The sequence below is a fragment of the Bombina bombina genome, chromosome 6, assembly GCF_027579735.1.
Source record: "Bombina bombina isolate aBomBom1 chromosome 6, aBomBom1.pri, whole genome shotgun sequence".
NCBI lineage: Eukaryota > Metazoa > Chordata > Amphibia > Anura > Bombinatoridae > Bombina > Bombina bombina.
In genome coordinates, this window is record NC_069504.1 from 603,683,459 (window position 1) to 603,708,195 (window position 24,737).

The 24,737-nt window shown below is 41.7% G+C and overlaps 1 protein-coding gene across 9 annotated transcripts in view; it reads right to left on the bottom strand.

Annotated features, from left to right (window-relative positions):
* The window catches only part of MEF2A (myocyte enhancer factor 2A), a 530,557-nt gene that overhangs the window by 8,712 nt on the left and 497,108 nt on the right, over positions 1-24,737 (bottom strand). For all 9 annotated transcript variants that reach the window (XM_053717613.1, XM_053717606.1, XM_053717612.1 and 6 more), the window contains one exon: positions 3,941-4,067. In XM_053717613.1, the coding sequence (XP_053573588.1) occupies positions 3,941-4,067 (127 nt within the window). The remainder of the gene's footprint in view (positions 1-3,940; positions 4,068-24,737) is intronic.

The following is a 24,737-nucleotide window of genomic DNA, read 5'->3' on the forward strand; positions in this document are numbered from 1 at the left end:
GTCAGATCATGACAACCATAGATCTGAAGGACGCGTATTTTCATGTTCCTATTCACAAGAATCATTACCAGTATCTAAGGTTTGCCTTCCTGGACAAAAATTTCCAGTTTGTTGCCCTTCCTTTTGGCCTCGCTACAGCTCCCATAATTTTTACAAAGGTTCTGGGGGCTCTTCTGGTAGTAGTGAGGTCCCAGGGTATTGCTGTGGTGCCTTATTTAGACAACATTCTAGTTCAAGTGCCATCTTTTCATCTAGCAAGATCTCATACCGAGATGTTGTGGTCTATTCTACGTTCCCACGGGTGGAAAGTGAATCTGGGAAAGAGTTCCCTTGTTCCAGATACAAGGGTTTGTTTATTGGGAACAATCATAGATTCTCTGTCCATTAAGATTTTTCTGACAGACATCAGACAATCCAAGCTTCATGTTTCTTGCCTGTCTCTCCAGTCTGCTATTCGTCCATCTGTGGCTCAATGCATCGAGGTGATTGGACTGATGTTTGCCTTCATGGACATTATTCCTTTTGCTCGGTTCCATCTGAGACCTCTGCAGCTATGCATGCTCAGTCAATGGAACGGGGACCACTCAGATCACTCCCAGAAGATAAATTTGGATTCCCCAACAAGAGTCTCACTCTCATGGTGGGTTTCACAGGACCATCTGTCTCGGGGGGAAAGGCTTCCTGAGGCCTTCCTGGGTGATTGTGACCACGGATGCCAGCCTGTTAGGCTGGGGAGCAGTTTGGGGTCTCTTAAAGACACAGGGTCTGTGGACTCCAGAGGAGTTGTCTCTTCCAATTAACATCTTGGAGTTGAGAGCAATTTTCTATGCTTTAATATCTTGGCCTCAACTAACTTTGGTCCGATTTATCAGATTTCAGTCAGAAAACATTACATCGGTGGCCTACCTCAATCAGCAGGGAGGAACTCTGAGTCTCACAATTGCCTTCTCTCTGCCATCCACTTACCAGGGGTGGACAACTGGGAGGCTGATTTTCTAAGCAGGCAGACTTTTCATCCCGGAAAGTGGGCTTTCCACCCAGAAGTTTTCACAATGATAACGCTCAGGTGGGGGGTTCTGGAGTTGGATCTGATGGCATCTCGTCAAAACGCCAAGCTTCCAAAGTACAGTTCAAGGTCAAGAGATCCTCAAGCCATTCTGGTAGATGCACTAGCGGATCTTCTCTCTGGCATATCTTCTTCTTCTTCCTTGGATCTTCTCTCTGGCATATCGATTTCAACAGGAGAAAGCATCGGTAATTCTAATAGCTCCTGCATGGCCTCGCAGGATCTGGTTCGCGGATCTGGTGACAATGTCATCTTTTCTGCCGTGGAGGCTACCTTTCAGGCAGGACCTTCTACTTCAGGCTACCTTTCTTCATCCAAATCTTGTTAATCTTGTTTCTCTGAAGCTGACTGCTTGGAGATTGAGTTTGGCTAGACATGGCTTCTCTGAGAAAGTCATAGATACTATGCTTCAGGTTAGTAAACCGGTTACTCACAGAATTTACCATAGGGTATGGTGTAAATACCTTCATTGTTGTGATTCAAAAGGTTTTTCTTGTAACAAAGTAAGGGTTCCTCAAATTTTGGCTTTTCTTCAGGAGGGCCTGGAAATGGGTTTGTCGGTCAGTACTTTGAAGGGTCAGATTTCTGCTCTGTCTATTCTTCTATATAAACGTCGGGCAGTTCTGCCAGATGTTAAGTCTTTGGTTCAGGCCTTGGTCAGAATCAGGCCTGTGTTTAAATCTGTTGCTCCTATATGGAGTTTTAACCTTGTTCTTAGAGTTTTGCAGCAGGCTCCATTTGAGCCGATGCATTCTGTTAGTATTAAGTTTCCATCTTGGAAGGTTTTGCTTATTCTTGCTATATCTTCTGCTCGCAGAGTTTCCAAACTTTCGGCTCTGCAGTGTGATTCCCCTTACCTTATTTTTCATGCTGGTAAGGCGGTCCTTCGTACTAAGCTAGGGTTTCTCCCTAAGGTATTGTCGGATCGCAATATTAATCAGGAAATTGTTGTTTCTTCTTCCCAGAAGGAACGTATTTTGCATAACTTGGATGTTGTGCGTGCTCTTAAATTTTACCTTCAAGCAACTAGGGGGTCAGAAGGCCATTTCTACCGCTCTTTCTCTCTGGTTAAAAAGTGTTATCCGGCTAGCTTATGAGACAGCTGGACAGCAGCCTCCTGAGATAATTACGGCTCATTCCATTAGAGCTGTTTCAAGTTCATGGGCTTTCAAAAATGAAGCTTCTGTGGAGCAAATCTGTAAGGCGGCCACTTGGTCCTCTTTACATACTTTTTCCAAATTCTACAAATTTGATACTTTTGCCTCAGCTGAGGTTTCTTTTGGGAGAAAGGTTCTTTAACCGGTGGTGCCTTCAGTTTAGGTCTGCCTGTCTTATTTTCCCTCCCTATTCATTCTGTGTCCTCTAGCTTGGGTATTGTATCCCACTAGTAATTAGAATGATTTGTGGACTATGCCATAGGAAAGAAAACAAAATTTATGCTTACCTTATAAATTTATTTATTTCCTGGCATAGAGAGTCCACGACCCACCCTTGTTTAAATTCAGAGAACAGTTTTTTTGTACAATCCTCAGGCACCTCTATATCCTTGTGTTACTTCTTTTTCCGTTCCCTTCGGCCAAATGACTGGGGGTTATGGATAAGGGAAGTGATACTTAACAGCTTTGCTGGGGTGCTCTTTGCCGCCTCCTGCTGGCCAGGAGTGAATATCCCACTAGTAATTAGAATGTTTCATGGACTCTATATGCCCGGAAATAAATACATTTATCAGGTAAGCATACATTTTGCATTCATTTCTCACTTGTCTATTACTCTTATTTTAGTGTGATACTGGTTGTGGTGGTGTGTGACAACACAAACAAAACTGCCTTTCTGTAGCATTCTTTGTAAAACATCTACACAAACTGAAAAGACAAATACCTCTCAAATAGCAGTACGTACTACTCTCTCCTTAGATATTAGGCAGCACTGTAAATGTTAAAAATGGAATGACCAGAGAAGTCTAATATAGATCAGAGGAAGTGAAGTCTAACTGTGAAGATCACTCAAAAATTCTTATGTGTGACTGATTTTGCCAAGCCCACCCCATGTGACCAGACAATCCATGGGTGATGATGCCTTTTGGGGAGTTTTTTTTTATCTACTCCAATGAAGCACAAGGAAGCATTGATAGTACCTGTATACCATATCACCACATGCATGTTTCACATTTTAAAAACTTACAATTACGTAAAAGTGATGACAAAGTTAAAAAGTAGCTCACCATGTACATTTAAACTGTATTTAAATGGATACTAACCCCAATTTTATTTTATGATTCCGATAGAGCATGCAATTCGAAGCAACTTTCTAATTTACTCCTACTATTAATTTTTCTTCGTTCTCTCGCTATCTTGATTTAAAAAGCAGGAATTTATAGCTTAGGAGCCCGTCCATTTTAGGTCAACACCCTGGATAGTGCTTGCTTATTGGTGGCTACACTTAGCAAACCAATAAGTAAGCATAACCCAGGTTCTGAACCAAAAATGGGCCGGCTCTTCAGATTTACATTCCTGCTATTAAAAATAAAGATACAGAGAGAATGAGGAAAAATTGATAATAGGAGTAAATTATAAAATTGCTTAAAATTGCATGCTCTATCTGAATCATTAAAAAAATGGGTTTAGTGTCCCTTTAAATATCTTCAACAGATACTTCTAAGCATTATAGGGTACAAATGGAAATATTAACACATTTTTTTAAAAAGAGGATTAACTTTTATCTGCTCTGAGGTTAAGATACTAAAAAGTATTTAGCAATTAACTAAACGAAACATTTTCAGCCAAAGAAGTTAAGGAGATTAACTGGAAAAAGATATACAAAGAAATCTATAAATCCGGAACACAGCAAGATATGGATAGGACATTTGTTACTTACACTAGAGAGGTGAGAGTTGTTTGTCCTAAGTGATGCTGTTGCCAGGCTGACACCTGTCCGAGTTGCAACATTCCTGGTGAATTAAATCCCTGTAGCACAGACAGGTCCGCACTGTTCAAAGAGTAATCTGCAGCACCAACACAAACAGAATGACAGTGTCAATTACAAGGACATCTATAATTCAGCTAAAAAGACTGGCGTAGCAGCTGCTAAAACTAGTTCTCACTAAGATAACAAACAAACACAAGAAAAGAGCAAATGACTAAAGGAACATGAAATCCAAAGAAAACTAAGAAAATTAAATAATATAAATACAATGGAAAGTTGTATCATGAAAAAAATAATCATTTTGGGTTTTATGTCCCTTTAAAGGGATATGAAACCCAACATTTTCTTTCATAATTCAGATAAAGCTTGTGATTTAAAACAACTTTCTAATTTACTTCCATTATCAGTTTTTCTTTGTTCTACTGGTATCTTTTGTTTAAAAGCAGGGATATAAGCTTAGGAGCCGGCCCATTTCTGGAGCACTATATGGCAGCAGTTTTGCAAGGATGTTATCAATTTGCAAGAGCACTAGATGGCAGCATTATTTCCTTACATGTAGCGCTCTAAATGCCTACCTAGGTATCTCTTCAACACAGAATATCACAGGAACGAAGCAAATTTGATAATAGAAGTAAACTTTTTTTTCAAAAATAGTACACTGTCTGAATCAGAAAAGAACATTTTTGGGTTTGATATCCCTTTAAGTTTTATAATGCTCCAGAGAAATCTGCCACTGCTCATTTATTCCAGTTTTAGATCATATCTAATTACATACATACATATACATGCATACAAATATACTAGCAGAAAAACATTTTAGAACTACATTTTTCCAGTTTTTATTGAAATGTGCACAGTTTAAAATGTTTTCTACAGATTTCTCAAAGAAATGTACACAGCTTAATGTCCCTGCCTACTTTAAAATAAAAAAAGAAAAGTATAAACTTCACACCAAAAACAGGCATATATCAGATATGGTTGCACGGTGCTGCAAAATGCTGTTGTAGTCTTCTTGGTTCAGGGTGCCCCAGACCATTATCTCTCCTCCACTAAACTTTACAGTAAACACTATGTATCCAGGTAGGTACTGTTCTACTTGCATTCTCCCCATTCAGATTCTTCCATCAGACTGCGAGAAGCGAGATTCATCACTCCAGCAAAAACTGTTTCCACTGCTCGAGTCTAGTGTGTGGCATGCATCACTCACTTGTAATCTAGCCCTAAGAAGGAACAACAAAGTCCAAACTAAAATAGTTAGAAAACATTACCTTATACTAAATAACATAAGCAGAAAAGAAATAAAGAAAAGAAATTCTTCTATCGGAAGAAATAGCTAAATGAAACAAAAAACTTCCAGAAAGAAGTTAATATCCACCTGATGCAGAGGCTCAAAAGGAGAAACCTCAAGACCAATATAAAGGTTCCAAAGAGGAAAAAAATGGGAAACAACAGGCTTAATTTTAGGCCAGGCTAGGACTGAACCAAGAATGACAAAGATAAGCAATCTTTTTATGGAACATAACCAAATAGGACAGAAAACTGACAGGTAGATAAACTCTTATCCAAACTAACCTGACAATATAGCCAGAAAAACTGGATAAAGAAAACCAAGAAATAAAGGCCTTCCAGACCTTTATATAACAGACTAACAAGCCTGAAAAAGAAACTCAGAAACTGAATGGATTGTGCAAAGAGTATACAATGCCTTGCAAAAGTATTCACCCCCTTGACTTTTTACCTATTTTGTTACATTACAGCCTTAAGTTCAATGTTTTATTGTCTGAATTGTATGTGATGGATCAGAAAACAATAGTCTAAGTTGGTGAAGTGAAATGAGAAAAATATATACATAAAACTATTTTTTAGAAATAGAAAACAGAAAATTGGCATGTGTGTATGTATTCACCCCTTTGTTATGAACCCCATAAAAAGCTCTGGTGCAACCAATTACCTTCAGAAGTCACATAATTAGTGAAATGATGTCCACCTGTGTGCAATCTAAGTGTCACATGATCTGTCATTACATATACACACCTTTTTTGAAATGCCCCAGAGGCTGCAACACCTAAGTAAGAGGCACCACTAACCAAACACTGCCATGAAGACCAAGGAACTCTCCAAACAAGTAAGGGACAATGTTGTTGAGAAGTCAGGGTTAGGTTATAAAAAAAATATCCAAATCTTTGATGATCCCCAGGAGCACCATCAAATCTATCATAACCAAATGGAAAGAACATGGCATAACAGCAAACCTGCCAAGAGACAGCTGCCCACCAAAACTCACGGACAGGGCAAGGAGGACATTAATCAGAGAGGCAGCACAGAGACCTAGGGTAACCCTGGAGGAGCTGCAGAGTTCCACAGCAGAGACTGGAGTATCTGTACATAGGACGACAATAAGCCGTACTCTCCATAGAGTTGGGTTTTATGGCAGAGTGGCCAGAAGAAAACCATTACTTTCAGCAAAAAACAAAATGGCACGTTTTGAGTTTGCGAAAAGGCATGTGGGAGACTCCCAAAATGTATGGAGGAAGGTGCTCTGGTCTGATGAGATTAAAATTTTAATTTTTGGCAATCAAAGAAAACGCTATGTCTGGCGCAAACCCAACACAACAAATCACCCAAAGAACACCATCCCCACAGTGAAACATGGTGGTGGCAGCATCATGCTGTGGGGATGTTTTTTAGCAGCCGGGACTGGGAAACTGGTCAGAGTTGAGGGAAAGATGGATGGTGCTAAATACAGGGATATTCTTAAGCAAAACCTGTACCACTTTATGCGTGATTTGAGGCTAGGACGGAGGTTCACCTTCCAGCAGGACAATGACCCCAAACACACTGCTAAAGCAACACTTGAGTGGTTTTAGGGGAAACATGTAAATGTGTTGGAATGGCCTAGTCAAAGCCCAGACCTCAATCCAATAGAAAATCTGTGGTCAGACTTAAAGATTGCTGTTCACAAGCGCAAACCATCCAACTTGAAGGAGCTGGAGCAGTTTTGCAAGGAGGAATGGGCAAAAATCTCAGTGTTAAGATGTGGCAAGCTCATAGAGACTTATCCAAAGCGACTTGGAGGTGTGATTGCCGCAAAAGGTGGCTCTACAAAAATATAGACTTTAGGGGGTAAATAGTTATGCACATTGACTTTTCAGTTATTTTGTCCTATTTGTTGTTTGCTTCACAATAAAAAAACAAACAACATCTTTAAAGTTGTGGTTATGTTCTGTAAATTAAATGATGCAAATCCTCAAACAATCCATGTTAATTCCAGGTTGTGAGGCAACAAAACACGAAAAATGGGGGGTGAATACTTTTGCAAGACATTGTATCTGATTCTATCTCCAAACTATCAAGTTGAAAGAGCGAAAATCCTTGAAAGAAAGGACCCAAATAGAAAATCTGGATGCAAAAGAAGCAGCCAAGGAAAGAAAGTGGACAACAGACCCAGATCTGTAAACTAAATATTGCAGGAACAAGATCGAGTAAAAAGAAACACCAAAGCTTTTCCTGTCAAATCCTGACAATTACCCTGGGGCAAAAAACAGAGGTAGAAAAAAAAATACTGGCTAATCAAAATAACCATTGAACTACCAGAGCATCCACAAATGACCTACACCAGGGGTCAGCAACCTTCGGCTCCCAGATGTTTTGTAACTACATTTCCCATGATGCTCAGATAGCCTAAAGAGTGTCTCAGCATCATGGGAAATGTAGTTCCAAAACATCTGGGAGCCGAAGGTTGCTGACCCCTGACCTACACAGTACTTGGGATTGAACCAGGAAGAGAACACTCTTACAGGTGGAAAAAACTGAAGACTGAGAAAAAAAACTGCATCTGTTCTAAAATATGAACAGCAGAAATAAATTGCTACCCAGGAAAGAATTTAAAATACTATCACTCAGCTAGATTACGAGTTTTGAGCGCTATAGGGAAATTAACGAGTTCCACAAAAGCGGCGGTACTTCAGCTCCCTATAGTGCTGCTATTACAGGTTTACAGCAGGCTTGTGCGGGCGATATGGTGGCGTTGAGTTCCATACCGCACCGAAATACAAGCGCTGCTTTGATGTGCTTGTGCACAATTTCCCCATAGACATCAATGGGGAGAGCCGGCAAAAAAGAGGCCTAACACCTGCGATCGGGGGAAACAAAAGCTCCGTAATGCAGCCCCATTGATGTCTATAGGGAAAGAAAAAGTTATGTTTAAACCTAACACCCTAACATAAACCCCACATCTAAACCTCCCTAATCTGCTCCCCTAACATCGCCGCCACCTACATTACAGTTATTAACCCCTAATCTGCTGCCCCTGACATCGCCTTTACCTACATAAAGTTATTAAACCCTAATCTGCCGCCCCTAACATCGCCGCCACCTAAATTACAGTTATTAACCCCTAATCTGCTGCCCCCAATATCGCCGCCACTATACTAAAGTTATTAACCCCTAAACCTCTGGCCTCCCACATCACTAACACTACATACATATATTAACCCCTAAACCTAACCCTAATGTAACCCTAAGCATAAGTCTAACCCTAACACCCCCTACCATAAATATAATTAAAATAAATTAAACTTACAATTATTAACTAAATAATTCCTATTTAAAACTAAATACATACTTACCTATAAAATAAATAATAGTTACATTGTAGCTAGCTTAGGTTTTATTTTTATTTCACAGGTAAGTTTGTATTTATTTTAACTAGGTAGACTAGTTAGTAAATGGTAACTATTTACTAACTACCTAGTTAAAATAAATACAAAGTTATCTGTAAAATAAAACCTAATCTGCCTTACACTGAAACCTAACGTTACAAAAAAATAAATTAAATTAATTTAATACAATTATCTAAATTACAAAAAAAATAAACACTAATTTACACAAAATAAAAAACAAAATTATCAAAAATAAAAACGAATTACATCTAATCTAATAGCCCTATCAAAATAAAAAAGCACCCCAAAATAAAAAAAACCCTAGCCTACACTAAACACTAACCCCCGACGATCCACTTACAGTTTTCGAAGACCGGACATCCATCCTCATCCAGACGGCAGAAGTCTTCATCCAAGCGGGCAGTAGTCCTCCTCGAAGCCGGCAGAAGTCTTCATCCAGACGGCATCTTCTATCTTCATCCATCTGGCGCGGAGCGGGTCCATCTTCAAGACATCCGGCGCGGAGCATCCTCTTCTTACGAAATCCGCTGGAAAATGAAGATGGAGTCCCTTACATTCTGATTGGCTGATAGAATTCTATCAGCCAATAGGAATTAAAGGGGGAAAAATCTTATTGGCTGTTGCAATCAGCCAATAGGATTGAGCTTTCATCCTAGGCCAATAGGATTGAATTTTCATCCTATTGGCTGATCCAATCAGCCAATAAGATTGATCCTATTGGCTGATTGCAACAGCCAATAGGATTTTTTTCCCCTTTAATTCCTATTGGCTGATAGAATTCTATCAGCCAATCGGAATGTAAGGGGCGTCATATTGGATGACGTCACTTAAAGGGAAACTTCATTTTCCAGTGGATTTCATAAGAAGAGGATGTTTCATGCCGGATGTCTTGAAGATGGACCCGCTCCGCGACAGATGGATGAAGATAGAAGATGCCGTCTGGATGAAGACTTCTGCCCGCTTGGATGAAGACTTCTGCCGGCTTCGAGGAGGACTACTGCCCGCTTGGATGAAGACTTCTGCCGCCTAGATGAGGATGGATGTCCAGTCTTCGAAAACTATTTACTAACTAGTATACCTAGTTAAAATAAATACAAACATACCTGTGAAATAAAAATAAAACCTAATATAGCTACAATATAACTATTTGTTATTTTGTAGCTCGCTTAGGTTTTTTTAAAAGGTATTTAGTTTGAAATAGGAATTATTTAGGTAATAATTTTAATTTAGATTTATTTTAATTATATTTAGGTTAGGGGTTGTTAGGGTTATGTTAGGGTTAGGATTAGGGGTTAATATATTTATGTAGAGTTAGTGATCCAATCAGTGAAAAAAAGAAAAGATTAAATTCAAAAGAGACCGACCCTGAAAAGCCATGAATAATACAAGGTAACCTCGCCTCCCGAGGACACAAAACTTCTAATGCCCTTTTGAGACCCCCTGATGGCCCCTAACCATTGTATCTATAAGAATATAGCTCAAGAAGCAATAACAAAAAGAAGCCCCCGACATAAAGAGCTAATAGTTCAGCCACTAAGTCAGAAACAAACTTGTTCTGAAAAGCAAATGGATTCTCAAAGACAACAGAGTCCGAACCCTCTATCATAGTAAAGGATACAAAACTACAGAAGATTCATATAAAAAGGAGAGTAGATGGAATAACAACCAAGGCTACAAAAATAAGACCTGACACCTTCATGCAAAGAGCAACTGAAGGGAAAATAAGAAACTCAAGGTTCTAACAGGCAAAACCCGCAGCTTCAACCGTCCAAGCCCCAGAAAAGAAATACTGCTCTGACCAAGATATTATACTATGATAGAAAGAGAAGCCGCTCCAACAGAAAGGGTATGGACCACGGAACCAATCACAGCAGGAATCGTCAAACGGACAAACACCGCCTTCAACAATGGCGTGTACAAGAAGTGTGTACGAATTGCAGGGTGCCAACCAGAAAAGAGCTGAGCAAGTCCAAAGTGTCAGCAAAATTAAGTGAAAGAGGCAGCACTCCAGTGATCCTTTGATAAAAACATGTAATCCTTTATTGATCAAAAAGGTAAAAACAAATTCTCACACAGTGATCACAATGGTAAGAGAAGGCGGGGTCCTAACATGTTTCGTGCCGTACGGCACTTAATCAAGATATCATATTAGGCTAGGAAATACAGCAATACCCTGAAAACTGATTACAGATAAGAGGGTACCCAAAACGCTAAGAGAATATTCTGAGAACTGTAACCAGACCAGATAGAAAAGGCAACACTGCAAATCTCAGAAATAAGAACATAAAGGTAAGCATTCTTAAAACAAAAAAAGGACATAAACAACCTGACAGCATAGTCTGAAGAGTTTCCATTCCATCAGTAGGAACTAGAAAAGATCCAAAAGTTCCTCCTACGTTTTGGAACAACAACTAGTTTTGAGTCTTACAGAGAACCTAGGAACATACGGCAGAAAAAAACCCTTCCCTTGGGAGGCCATGATCTGAAATCTATGAAATATCCTTGAGACTATATTAATAGCCCAGCAGAATAAAAACAGGCTTCCTGAAAACGGAATAACCTACCCCCTACCAGAGCCTCTAAATTAAGGACTGAATCTACACAGCAGATTTGTACGGGGAGAGGATACTAAAACTGCTGGTCCTGTACCAGAAAAATTACTGGGAACTGACCCTGACAGCATTTTCTCCAGAGCATATAAATAGGCCTTTTAAAAAAAGTGTTCAAACTCAGTTAAAGACACTGAAGAATTCCAGACGATACAGAGGAACTCTGATACTGGTGGAGGAAGAAGATTTCTGAGCCACCTTGTGACGAAAAGGATATATATATATATATATATATAGATATATAGATATATATATATATATATATATATATATATATATAATGTGCAAGGGAAATGTTTATTAGAAAGTGCTAAAAAAGCAAATATACAGAATACAGCAGAGAAAAAAACAAGACTACTACTAAAGTATATAAACGTTCATACAATTTATTGCACAACTATAGTCCAATAACATTAATACAAATTGTGACCGGTCACATATAAAACTTGATATGCAGATATCCTATATAAAAAGGGAATGATTATCAATGCCCACTTTGTGCTAGGCCACCTTAATTACGTTTGCCACCTCTAAAATCACAGTTCCAGTTCATGTGTTTGAGTAATACCTGATACTGGCATATATCCTTGCTGAAACACAGTCTCTGTGCTTGTTCAAATGAAAAACCCTCTGAGGGGAAACCGGGCCTCAAAATAGAATGAGAACCCCTCTCTCTGAAGAATCAAATGCACATCTTCATTCTTCGACCACCTCCAGTGGAGGCAAAGTAAAGACTGAGGTACCTGTGAGGTGGGAGGGGTTTTATAGAGTCCTGGGGTTAGGGAATCTTTGCCTCCTCCTAGTGGTAGGGAAGAGTAATTGCCAGGAGTAATGTATCTTGGACTCATCACCTGAATAAAAGAAAAAGCAGACACCTATTTACCAGAAACAACAGCCTGAATAACGTTCCGCCGCAGAGGCAAACACATCAAAATGATAAAATTTAGTAAAAGGGTGTAATGACGACCAAGTTGTTGCCTTGCAAATCTGATTTACTGAAGCCTTGTTTTTAAATGCCCAAGAAGTAGATACTGAACAAGTTGAATGTGCTGTAATAAGTAAAATGACTGACCCGACTCCATGTAAGCCCTGTGAATAAAACATTTTAGCCAAGAAGCTAAAATAAAGATGTAGCCTTCTGGCCCTTATGTTTACATGAAAAAATAAATTAGAGGACTGACGAAATCTTAAGTAGCTTGCAGAAAATATCTCAAAGCTATAATCACACCCAAATTGTGCAACAACTTTTCTTTTGAATTTGGACATAAGAAAGGCACCACAATTTCCTGGTTAATAATTCTCTGAAGAAACCACTTTTAGGCAAAAAACTATAATGGGTACGTAAGACTGCTTTATCCTGATGGGAAACAAGACACGGCACTTCACAAGAAAGATCCGACAACTCAGACAGACACTCCCCTGGCAGAAAAGATGGCCAACAGAAATAATACCTTTCCTGGACAACAATTAAATGTCCACTTTGTACAAAGGTTAAAAAGGAGTAGATTGTAAACTTCTCAACATCAGGTTGAGATTCCAAGGAGGAGCAATAAGCTTTATGCCTTGTCTGATTCTGACAAGAGACTGAACAAAAGCTTGAATATCAGGAAGATTCACAATTTTCCTATGAAATAACACAGAAAGAGCAGAAATGTGACCCTTCAAGGCTCTACCAGACAAACCCTTATCTAAGCCATCCTTCAGAAATTGTAAAATATGAGGAAGAATGCCAATTACAAACTCTTTCCACACACCAGGAAAGATACATTTCCATATACTGTGATAAATTCTCCTAGCAACTGGTTAACAAGCCCAAATCAAAGTATCAACCACTGATTTCGGATAGTAAACCAGTTTTTCAAAGTACCCACTGAATCTGAAAAAGCCCTCTGCAAAAGAATTAATGGTTCAATCTCCAAGCAGTCAAATTAAGAGATTGAAAATTTTGATAAAAGAAGGGCCCCTGAGACAACAGATTGGGACGTTGAGGTAGATGCCATGGCAGAACACTGGATAACTGGGGCAGAAAAGCTCTCTTGCCTCCCGTAACAGTAGAAATATAAGAATCCAAACCTGGCCCAAATACTATTTTTCCCTAAAAAGAAAGTTTAAAGTCTGCTCTTTGAAACCATATCTGCAGATCATGATTTTAAACATAAGGCCCTTCTATTAAGGACACCTAGAGCCATGTCCCGATGCGTATAATTTCAATGACCGCATCGCAAATTAATGAATTAACCAGTCTCAGAAACCTTAAGCGTTCCTGATTATCCTCTATGGAAGATTCATCCTATACCAACTTCAATAAGAGAATCACTTTTAGAGTGATGCTCACCAGCACTACAAGGGATACCTACAGCTGGCTTGAACAAAACAACCCCCCTGAAGATAGCCTTCCAAATTCCTATCCATAGGATCTCTGAATGAAGTGCTATGTTCTAAGGGAATTTTGGCCGTATCTAGACACGGGAACAAGAAACATCTTCTTGAATTTTGGGGAAGGAAGAAAACGAACCCCAGGCTCGTTTCGTTCTTAGATAAAATTTCAGACACCGTGTCTAGGACAGGAAAAAACATAAATTATGCTTACCTGATAATTTTCTTTTCTTCTGATGGAAAGAGTCCACAGCTGCATTCATTACTTTTGGGAAAACAATACCCAATCTATAGAGGACACTGAATGCCAAGACGGGAGGGTACAATAGGTGGCCCATTCTGAGGGCACCAAGCCTGAAACCACTGCCCCCAAAAACCCCTGCTTCGTCCAAAGTCGAGAACATTTTGAAAGGAAAAGACCTGAGGACACTGACCCGCAGGTAGTCCAGAGCCTATATAGAGTCTGCAAAATCAGACTCAACTGAGCCAACAGGCCTCCAGGAGACACCATCGCCCAACAGTCGGTCCCTCCCCACTCACCAAGAAGGGAACACCAGCCTAAACTCCCAAAGGGAGAGGACCAGGAAGAACCAAAGGAAAAAAAACAAGATCCATAAAAGGAACCCCCCCCCCCCCCGAGCGAGCCCAGCTCATAAGGGCCCAAATGGGTCCGGACAGACAAGGGGAGACTATGCCTAGACCAGGGGAACCGGAGGTATAGTACCGGGCATAGAAACAGATAAAACTTTCTCTCAAACGTCGTGCAAAAGCACCAAAAGACAACAGAAGACGGAGTCCTCACATAGTCCGAACTTGGAATACTGAAGTATTACGCTACAAAAAAAGTTCAACAAACCCAGACGAAAAACCTTGAGTTAAGAACACGCCCCCATCCTCAGGATGACACAGGGAATACTTGCTGAGAGCAAAAGCGGCCAGCAAAAGAACAGATTGCAAAAGACAACTCCCAGACAGAGGGCACACTCTAGGCAATCCAAGTAGCTAGACCTACCCACAGGTCTTCCAAAAATGGGGGGAATATAACCTCCACGATGTCCCCCAAGAAAGAAAAGTGACACCCCAACCCGAGGTGGAGAAATCTTGACCCTCTGCTTGTAAGCTTAGGGAGCAAGATAGCTACTATGCCCACCTAGATCCTGAAGATGACGTCTCTCAGAAACACTCCCAGCCAGGCCAGCCCCAGCAACAGCAGGTCTGAAACAGGGGAAACGAAGAACCCCAAAACCAGCTCAAAAACAAGCGGAAGAATGGCCACAGCCAATCCAACAGAGCAGAGGTGCAACCCAACTTTTTAGAACAGACAATAGGGCCGTAGACCCAAAGAATCTAGCAAAAAAGTCCAAATTAGTCTTGACTCTGAGCCAGCAAGACTCCAAATGGAACGTAACCCAGAGAGAAAATCCCTCTCAGCTAGGAAACTCACAGGTCCCAACTCCTGAACCAAGAGAAGCCTTAAGAAAAGGACCACATCTCCAGAAAAAGGAGACTAAGCTCTCACCCAAGAAGGAGAAAGGGCTAACAGGCAGCACCTTCCACAAGCCACAGGTTAAAGGAGAGATCAATTCCCAACTCAAAAGCCCTGTTGAAAGTGATTCCCCTAAAAACTAGCCTGCTAACACACAACCAATGTGCAATAGTAGCAGCAGTGACACTGCAAGTCCATTCACCTGCAGATCAGTCAATTCAATGGATACTACAGCAAGCTGACCAAGGGAAACCGACTAAGGTGCAACACAAGCCCAACGAGCAACGACACTCAGAAAACCTGGCCACCCAAGTCCAGGTCAAGAAATCCGAGTAAAGGACATAGCCCGAGTTTCCAGGAACTGGGGAACCCTGAACCAACCCTGGAGCCTAAAGGTCCGGAAACAACCCACAGCAGGATCCACAAGGGAAAATGCTAAATGAAGCCCAGCAACCGGAAGTCCCAGGGAGAACAGGTCCGAACCCCCAACTGTTAAGACAAACAAAACCTGCAAACTTAACACCCCGTCTGAATAACAACCCAGACCACAGGGGATACTAATGCAATATCCAGAGCAACCCGGATAACGAAAAAAACTTGCAAGTCTCGACCTAAGGAAGAGACCACCCCTTGCCAAAGTCCCACTCTCCAAGGAGCCAAGGCGGAAAAAAAAACGTACAACAAAGCTAGAGCCTCTAGACTCACTAACAGCCTCAGGAGAAAAAGGCAAGGATATACCTTGAGGTCAAAACCACTTGAGCAAAGGCTAGTCTCCACATAACCTCCGTACAAGTAGATGATCACAAGGAGAAAGGGGTGCAAACCAACCCCTCGTCCGGGAGGAACCCCAATCAAACCCAAGGAGACCACACCCAGTGTCCCTAACAGGGAACAAACATCTCCCAGGCCCCTAAAAGGAGACCTAACATGGAGACCACAAAGAAAGACCAAAAAGTCTCAGAAAAACAGCTAGACAGTACACACTCGATGTGCAATAGCTGCAGCTGGTTACGTTCTGCATCCCTAACTGCTACAAGGCAGCCGAACTACTCTTCAAACTACTAGCTGCTGAGGACCAAGTCCAATGACAATCCTCAAGCCTCAAAAGAAAAAAGCCAAACCGCTCAATTGGCGGGAAGAAGGCACTAAGCCCTCCAACTCTCCACCACCACGTGGGAGAGGAACACTAGGGTCTGACAATACCAGCTGCCATAGAAAATGACGCAGCGGAAACTCCACTGACCCAGTCATCCAAATTAAAGGCTATAAGGACTGAGACAATCCTTCCTGTCTTGTAGACCCACAGGTCCTCTAGAATGCTTAGTTGAATGTAAAACAAATGATAACATGAGCACTCGGCACCTTGTGTCTGAACAGCCACAAGAAAGAACTGAACCCAACAGGACCAGCCTGAACTCGAGCCCTAACCGTCAAGCTGCATAAATCCTCCCTCAGAGGGGAAGAAGGGAAAACAGACAAACATCGGACTAACATGTCCCAAAAAACACTTCCGCAGACGTAACAGAGTATCAATCCCAGTTTAAGATTCCCGAAGGAAAATTATAAACAAATTAAAAGACATCCTAATCGGATAAAAAGAAAATATAAGACAACCCGAAGGTTAACGCCCAGGAAGAAAACAGGCCTACCGCAGGACCAGCCAAACGGAGCCCTAATCTTCCAAAAAACTGGGAAGGATCTCAAAAAAGAACAGTCAGGAGAATACATCATCCCCACGTGTCTAAGAGTCCAGACGTTTATGCATGTTTGTCCCGGGTCTACCACCTTGGGGAGGGCCTGTACAGTTCCCTGTAGGTGTAACTGTCCCTGAGTGTTGTGCCTTTTATTATAATCGCCAAAAAGGGAGAGTTCAGTCTGCTCCATGTATCATAAACTAAAATACCCAGAACAGAATAACAAAGAGATAATCAACACAATGGGTGCAAAAAACTGTGTAATAGAATAAAACAAGTACTGAACCCACTGTACAAGTGGTAACTGGGATAATCACTTAGGTTCAGAAATACTTGTAACATTCGTCTGCATTCAGTTTGCTGTATGCCTAAACAAAGTGACCCAAAAATTAGACTATATGATCTAAAGTATGCCAAATATAAAATAATACACAGTAATGAGCACTTGCTGGTATAGAGTATCTTATCCACCCTTATACTCTATCCGGAGAAAGAAACAGCACGTCGGAGTGAGTGATGGCAGTCTAGAGAGTGAGGAGGGAGAAGAAAGCATGCAAAGCTGCAAGTGAGCATGGGGGTAAAATTCTAGCCAGGCTAAGAGATTGATAAATGATGGAGTGCTAACATTTACAGCACAGTCACTCAGACGGGACCTGGCATAACCTTTCTTAAAGGGGCTGTGACAGATAAATGTTGAAGCACACAACGTACAACCAAATGCACTGAACTCGCCATAGTACTTGTAAGCTGTCCACCGGCTATGATATACATAATGAATGTACTGATAGCCTGTGGGCTATGTGAGTGACAAAAAAGTACTTACCCTGAAAGATACCACTTCACTGTGCTTACCTTGCAGTTGCACGTGTATTGTATCCAGTAGAGAGTCCATCCAGTACTATACTAAACAGTAGAGGGTATACTGAGCGAGTAAATATACATAGCTAAACAGGAGTAGGCTAAAGGACCAGTCCCAGTGAAACCTGTGACAGGTTTGTGACGACAACTCCCACAGGAGAATTAGATTGCACAGCCAAGTACTCTACTATTCCTCTCTCTCTTTAAAGTTTCACCTTATGAGGGAAATACTGGATCAAAGATCCCTCTTCAAATAAAATAAATTCCCTGAACACCTCCATCTTTATCTGCTCCTGGAGAGGCAAATAAAAGACTGGGAGGTACAGGGAAGAGGGAGGGATTATAAAACTCTTGGTAAAGGGTGTCTTTGCCTACTCCTGGTGGCTAGGTTATGAATTCCAGTAAGGAATCGTGGACTTTCACCAACTTAAGAAAGAAAGGCGATTTTTACACACTAGTACGCGCTTCAGCACTCAGCAGATCTACTCGGCCAGGTTGCCTGTATACAAAAACATACATGCATACATATATGACGGGGTTATACCCCTAAAACGTTAAATATTGATTAAAACACAAGATTGAAACTTCGTACAGCGAGTGCTCCATGTGGATTGTTTTTCCCACACACATTATATATATATATATATATATATATATATATATATAAAAAACACAGAAGGGGACTACACTCTCAGTCTGAACTGGGTACACATCCCATAACCCTGGAACATGCTAAGCCCTGGGTGCTCACTGGCACTCACAGGAAGCTGTGGTGTCCCCAGAGTCACAGGTAGTTAAAGGGACAGTCTACACCAGAATTTTTATTGTTTTAAAAGATAGATAATCCCTTTATTACCCATTTCACAGTTTTGCATAACCAACACAGTTATAATAATATACTTTTAACCTCTGTGATTATCTTGTATCTAAGCCTCTGCAAACTGCCCCTTTTTTCAGTTCTTTTGACAGACTTGAAGACTAGCCAATCAGTGCCTGCTCCCAGATAACTTCACGTGCACAAGCACAGTGTTATCTATATGAAATACGTGAACTAACACCCTCTAGTGGTGAAAAACTGTTAAAATGCAATCTGAAAGAGGTGGGCTTCAAGGTCTAAGAAATTAGCATATGAACCTCCTAGGTTAAGCTTTCAACTAAGAATACCAAGAGAACAAAGCAAAATTGGTGATAAAAGTAAATTGAAAAATTGTTTAAAATTACATGCTCTATCTGAATCATGAAAGTTTATTTTGGCCTAGACTGTCCCTTTAACCCCAGACAGGCCTGGGTGCAAGGCCCATAAGGAAAATTACAAAAAAAACAGAATTTATGTTTACCTGATAAATTACTTTCTCCAACGGTGTGTCCGGTCCACGGCGTCATCCTTACTTGTGGGATATTCTCTTCCCCAACAGGAAATGGCAAAGAGCCCAGCAAAGCTGGTCACATGATCCCTCCTAGGCTCCGCCTACCCCAGTCATTCGACCGACGTTAAGGAGGAATATTTGCATAGGAGAAACCATATGGTACCGTGGTGACTGTAGTTAAAGAAAATAAATTATCAGACCTGATTAAAAAAACCAGGGCGGGCCGTGGACCGGACACACCGTTGGAGAAAGTAATTTATCAGGTAAACATAAATTCTGTTTTCTCCAACATAGGTGTGTCCGGTCCACGGCGTCATCCTTACTTGTGGGAACCAATACCAAAGCTTTAGGACACGGATGAAGGGAGGGAGCAAATCAGGTCACCTAAATGGAAGGCACCACGGCTTGCAAAACCTTTCTCCCAAAAAATAGCCTCAGAAGAAGCAAAAGTATCAAACTTGTAAAATTTGGTAAAAGTGTGCAGTGAAGACCAAGTCGCTGCCCTACATATCTGATCAACAGAAGCCTCGTTCTTGAAGGCCCATGTGGAAGCCACAGCCCTAGTGGAATGAGCTGTGATTCTTTCGGGAGGCTGCCGTCCGGCAGTCTCGTAAGCCAATCTGATGATGCTTTTAATCCAAAAAGAGAGAGAGGTAGAAGTTGCTTTTTGACCTCTCCTTTTACCGGAATAAACAACAAACAAGGAAGATGTTTGTCTAAAATCCTTTGTAGCATCTAAATAGAATTTTAGAGCGCGAACAACATCCAAATTGTGCAACAAACGTTCCTTCTTTGAAACTGGTTTCGGACACAGAGAAGGTACGATAATCTCCTGGTTAATGTTTTTGTTAGAAACAACTTTTGGAAGAAAACCAGGTTTAGTACGTAAAACCACCTTATCTGCATGGAACACCAGATAAGGAGGAGAACACTGCAGAGCAGATAATTCTGAAACTCTTCTAGCAGAAGAAATTGCAACTAAGAACAAAACTTTCCAAGATAATAACTTAATATCAACGGAATGCAAGGGTTCAAACGGAACCCCCTGAAGAACAGAAAGAACTAAATTGAGACTCCAAGGAGGAGTCAAAGGTTTGTAAACAGGCTTAATTCTAACCAGAGCCTGAACAAAGGCTTGAACATCTGGCACAGCGGCCAGCTTTTGTGAAGTAACACAGACAAGGCAGAAATCTGTCCCTTCAGGGAACTTGCAGATAATCCTTTTTCCAATCCTTCTTGAAGGAAGGATAGAATCCTAGGAATCTTAACCTTGTCCCAAGGGAATCCTTTAGATTCACACCAACAGATATATTTTTTCCAAATTTTGTGGTAAATCTTTCTAGTTACAGGCTTTCTGGCCTGAACAAGAGTATCGATAACAGAATCTGAGAATCCTCGCTTCGATAAGATCAAGCGTTCAATCTCCAAGCAGTCAGCTGGAGTGAAACCAGATTCGGATGTTCGAACGGACCCTGAACAAGAAGGTCTCGTCTCAAAGGTAGCTTCCAAGGAGGAGCCGATGACATATTCACCAGATCTGCGTACCAAGTCCTGCGTGGCCACGCAGGAGCTATCAAGATCACCGACGCCCTCTCCTGATTGATCCTGGCTACCAGCCTGGGGATGAGAGGAAACGGCGGGAACACATAAGCTAGTTTGAAGGTCCAAGGTGCTACTAGTGCATCCACTAGAGCCGCCTTGGGATCCCTGGATCTGGACCCGTAGCAAGGAACTTTGAAGTTCTGACGAGAGGCCATCAGATCCATGTCTGGAATGCCCCACAGCTGAGTGACTTGGGCAAAGATTTCCGGATGGAGTTCCCACTCCCCCGGATGCAATGTCTGACGACTCAGAAAATCCGCTTCCCAATTTTCCACTCCTGGGATGTGGATAGCAGACAGGTGGCAGGAGTGAGACTCCGCCCATAGAATGATTTTGGTCACTTCTTCCATCGCCAGGGAACTCCTTGTTCCCCCCTGATGGTTGATGTACGCAACAGTTGTCATGTTGTCTGATTGAAACCGTATGAACTTGGCCCTCGCTAGCTGAGGCCAAGCCTTGAGAGCATTGAATATCGCTCTCAGTTCCAGAATATTTATCGGTAGAAGAGATTCTTCCCGAGACCAAAGACCCTGAGCTTTCAGGGAACCCCAGACCGCGCCCCAGCCCATCAGACTGGCGTCGGTCGTGACAATGACCCACTCTGGTCTGCGGAATGTCATCCCTCGTGACAGGTTGTCCAGGGACAGCCACCAACGGAGTGAGTCTCTGGTCCTCTGATTTACTTGTATCTTCGGAGACAAGTCTGTATAGTCCCCATTCCACTGACTGAGCATGCACAGTTGTAATGGTCTTAGATGAATGCGTGCAAAAGGAACTATGTCCATTGCCGCTACCATCAACCCGATCACTTCCATGCACTGAGCTATGGAAGGAAGAGGAACGGAATGGAGTATCCGACAAGAGTCTAGAAGTTTTGTTTTTCTGGCCTCTGTCAGAAAAATCCTCATTTCTAAGGAGTCTATTATTGTTCCCAAGAAGGGAACCCTTGTTGACGGAGATAGAGAACTCTTTTCCACGTTCACTTTCCATCCGTGAGATCTGAGAAAGGCCAGGACAATGACCGTGTGAGCCTTTGCTTGAGGAAGGGACGACGCTTGAATCAGAATGTCGTCCAAGTAAGGTACTACAGCAATGCCCCTTGGTCTTAGCACAGCTAGAAGGGACCCTAGTACCTTTGTGAAAATCCCTGGAGCAGTGGCTAATCCGAAAGGAAGCGCCACGAACTGGTAATGTTTGTCCAGGAATGCGAACCTCAGGAACCGATGATGTTCCTTGTGGATAGGAATATGTAGATACGCATCCTTTAAATCCACCGTGGTCATGAATTGACCTTCCTGGATGGAAGGAAGAATAGTTCGAATGGTTTCCATCTTGAACGATGGAACCTTGAGAAACTTGTTTAAGATCTTGAGATCTAAGATTGGTCTGAACGTTCCCTCTTTTTTGGGAACTATAAACAGATTGGAGTAGAACCCCATCCCTTGTTCTCTTAATGGAACGGGATGAATCACTCCCATTTTTAACAGGTCTTCTACACAATGTAAGAATGCCTGTCTTTTTATGTGGTCTGAAGACAACTGAGACCTGTGGAACCTCCCCCTTGGGGGAAGTCCCTTGAATTCCAGAAGATAACCTTGGGAGACTATTTCTAGCGCCCAAGGATCCAGAACATCTCTTGCCCAAGCCTGAGCGAAGAGAGAGAGTCTGCCCCCCACCAGATCCGGTCCCGGATCGGGGGCCAACATTTCATGCTGTCTTGGTAGCAGTGGCAGGTTTCTTGGCCTGCTTTCCCTTGTTCCAGCCTTGCATTGGTCTCCAAGCTGGCTTGGCTTGAGAAGTATTACCCTCTTGCTTAGAGGACGTAGCACTTTGGGCTGGTCCGTTTCTACGAAAGGGACGAAAATTAGGTTTATTTTTTGCCTTGAAAGGCCGATCCTGAGGAAGGGCGTGGCCCTTACCCCCAGTGATATCCGAGATAATCTCTTTCAAGTCAGGGCCAAACAGCGTTTTCCCCTTGAAAGGAATGTTAAGTAGCTTGTTCTTGGAAGACGCATCAGCCGACCAAGATATCAACCAAAGCGCTCTGCGCGCCACAATAGCAAACCCAGAATTCTTAGCCGCTAACCTAGCCAATTGCAAAGTGGCGTCTAGGGTGAAAGAATTAGCCAATTTGAGAGCATTGATTCTGTCCATAATCTCCTCATAAGGAGGAGAATCACTGTCGACCGCCTTTATCAGCTCATCGAACCAGAAACATGCGGCTGTAGCGACAGGGACAATGCATGAAATTGGTTGTAGAAGGTAACCCTGCTGAACAAACATCTTTTTAAGCAAACCTTCTAATTTTTTATCCATAGGATCTTTGAAAGCACAACTATCCTCTATGGGTATAGTGGTGCGTTTGTTTAAAGTGGAAACCGCTCCCTCGACCTTGGGGACTGTCTGCCATAAGTCCTTTCTGGGGTCGACCATAGGAAACAATTTTTTAAATATGGGTGGAGGGACGAAAGGAATACCAGGCCTTTCCCATTCTTTATTAACAATGTCCGCCACCCGCTTGGGTATAGGAAAAGCTTCTGGGAGCCCCGGCACCTCTAGGAACTTGTCCATTTTACATAGTTTCTCTGGGATGACCAACTTGTCACAATCATCCAGAGTGGATAATACCTCCTTAAGCAGAATGCGGAGATGTTCCAACTTAAATTTAAATGCAATCACATCAGGTTCAGCTTGTTGAGAAATGTTCCCTGAATCAGTAATTTCTCCCTCAGACAAAACCTCCCTGGCCCCATCAGACTGAGTTAGGGGCCCTTCAGAAATATTAATATCAGCGTCGTCATGCTCTTCAGTATCTAAAACAGAGCAGTCGCGCTTACGCTGATAAGTGTTCATTTTGGCTAAAATGTTTTTGACAGAATTATCCATTACAGCCGTTAATTGTTGCATAGTAAGGAGTATTGGCGCGCTAGATGTACTAGGGGCCTCCTGAGTGGGCAAGACTCGTGTAGACGAAGGAGGGAATGATGCAGTACCATGCTTACTACCCTCACTTGAGGAATCATCTTGGGCATCATTGTCATTGTCACATAAATCACATTTATTTAAATGAATAGGAATTCTGGCTTCCCCACTTTCAGAACACAGTCTATCTGGTAGTTCAGACATGTTAAACAGGCATAAACTTGATAACAAGTACAAAAAACGTTTTAAAATTAAACCGTTACTGTCACTTTAAATTTTAAACTGAACACACTTTATTACTGCAAATGCGAAAAAACATGAAGGAATTGTTCAAAATTTACCAAATTTTCACCACAGTGTCTTAAAGCCTTAAAAGTATTGCACACCAAATTTGGAAGCTTTAACCCTTAAAATAACGGAACCGGAGCCGTTTTGAACTTTAACCCCTTTACAGTCCCTGGTATCTGCTTTGCTGAGACCCAACCAAGCCCCAAGGGGAATACGATACCAAATGACGCCTTCAGAAAGTCTTTTCTAAGTATCAGAGCTCCTCTCACATGCGACTGCATGCCACAAAAACAAGTGCGCAACACCGGCGCGAAAATGAGGCTCTGCCTATGCTTTGGGAAAGCCCCTAAAGAATAAGGTGTCTAAAACAGTGCCTGCCGATATTATTATATCAAAATACCCAGATAAAATGATTCCTCAAGGCTAAATATGTGTTAATAATCAATCGATTTAGCCCAAAAAAAGTCTACAGTCTTAATAAGCCCTTTTTGAAGCCCTTATTTACAATCGTAATAAACATGGCTTACCGGATCCCAGAGGGAAAATGACAGCTTCCAGCATTACATCGTCTTGTTAGAATGTGTCATACCTCAAGCAGCAAGAGACTGCTCACTGTTCCCCCAACTGAAGTTAATTGCTCTCAACAGTCCTGTGTGGAACAGCCATGGATTTTAGTGACGGTTGCTAAAATCATTTTCCTCATACAAACAGAAATCTTCATCTCTTTTCTGTTTCTGAGTAAATAGTACATACCAGCACTATTTCAAAATAACAAACTCTTGATTGAATAATAAAAACTACAGTTAAACACTAAAAAACTCTAAGCCATCTCCGTGGAGATGTTGCCTGTACAACGGCAAAGAGA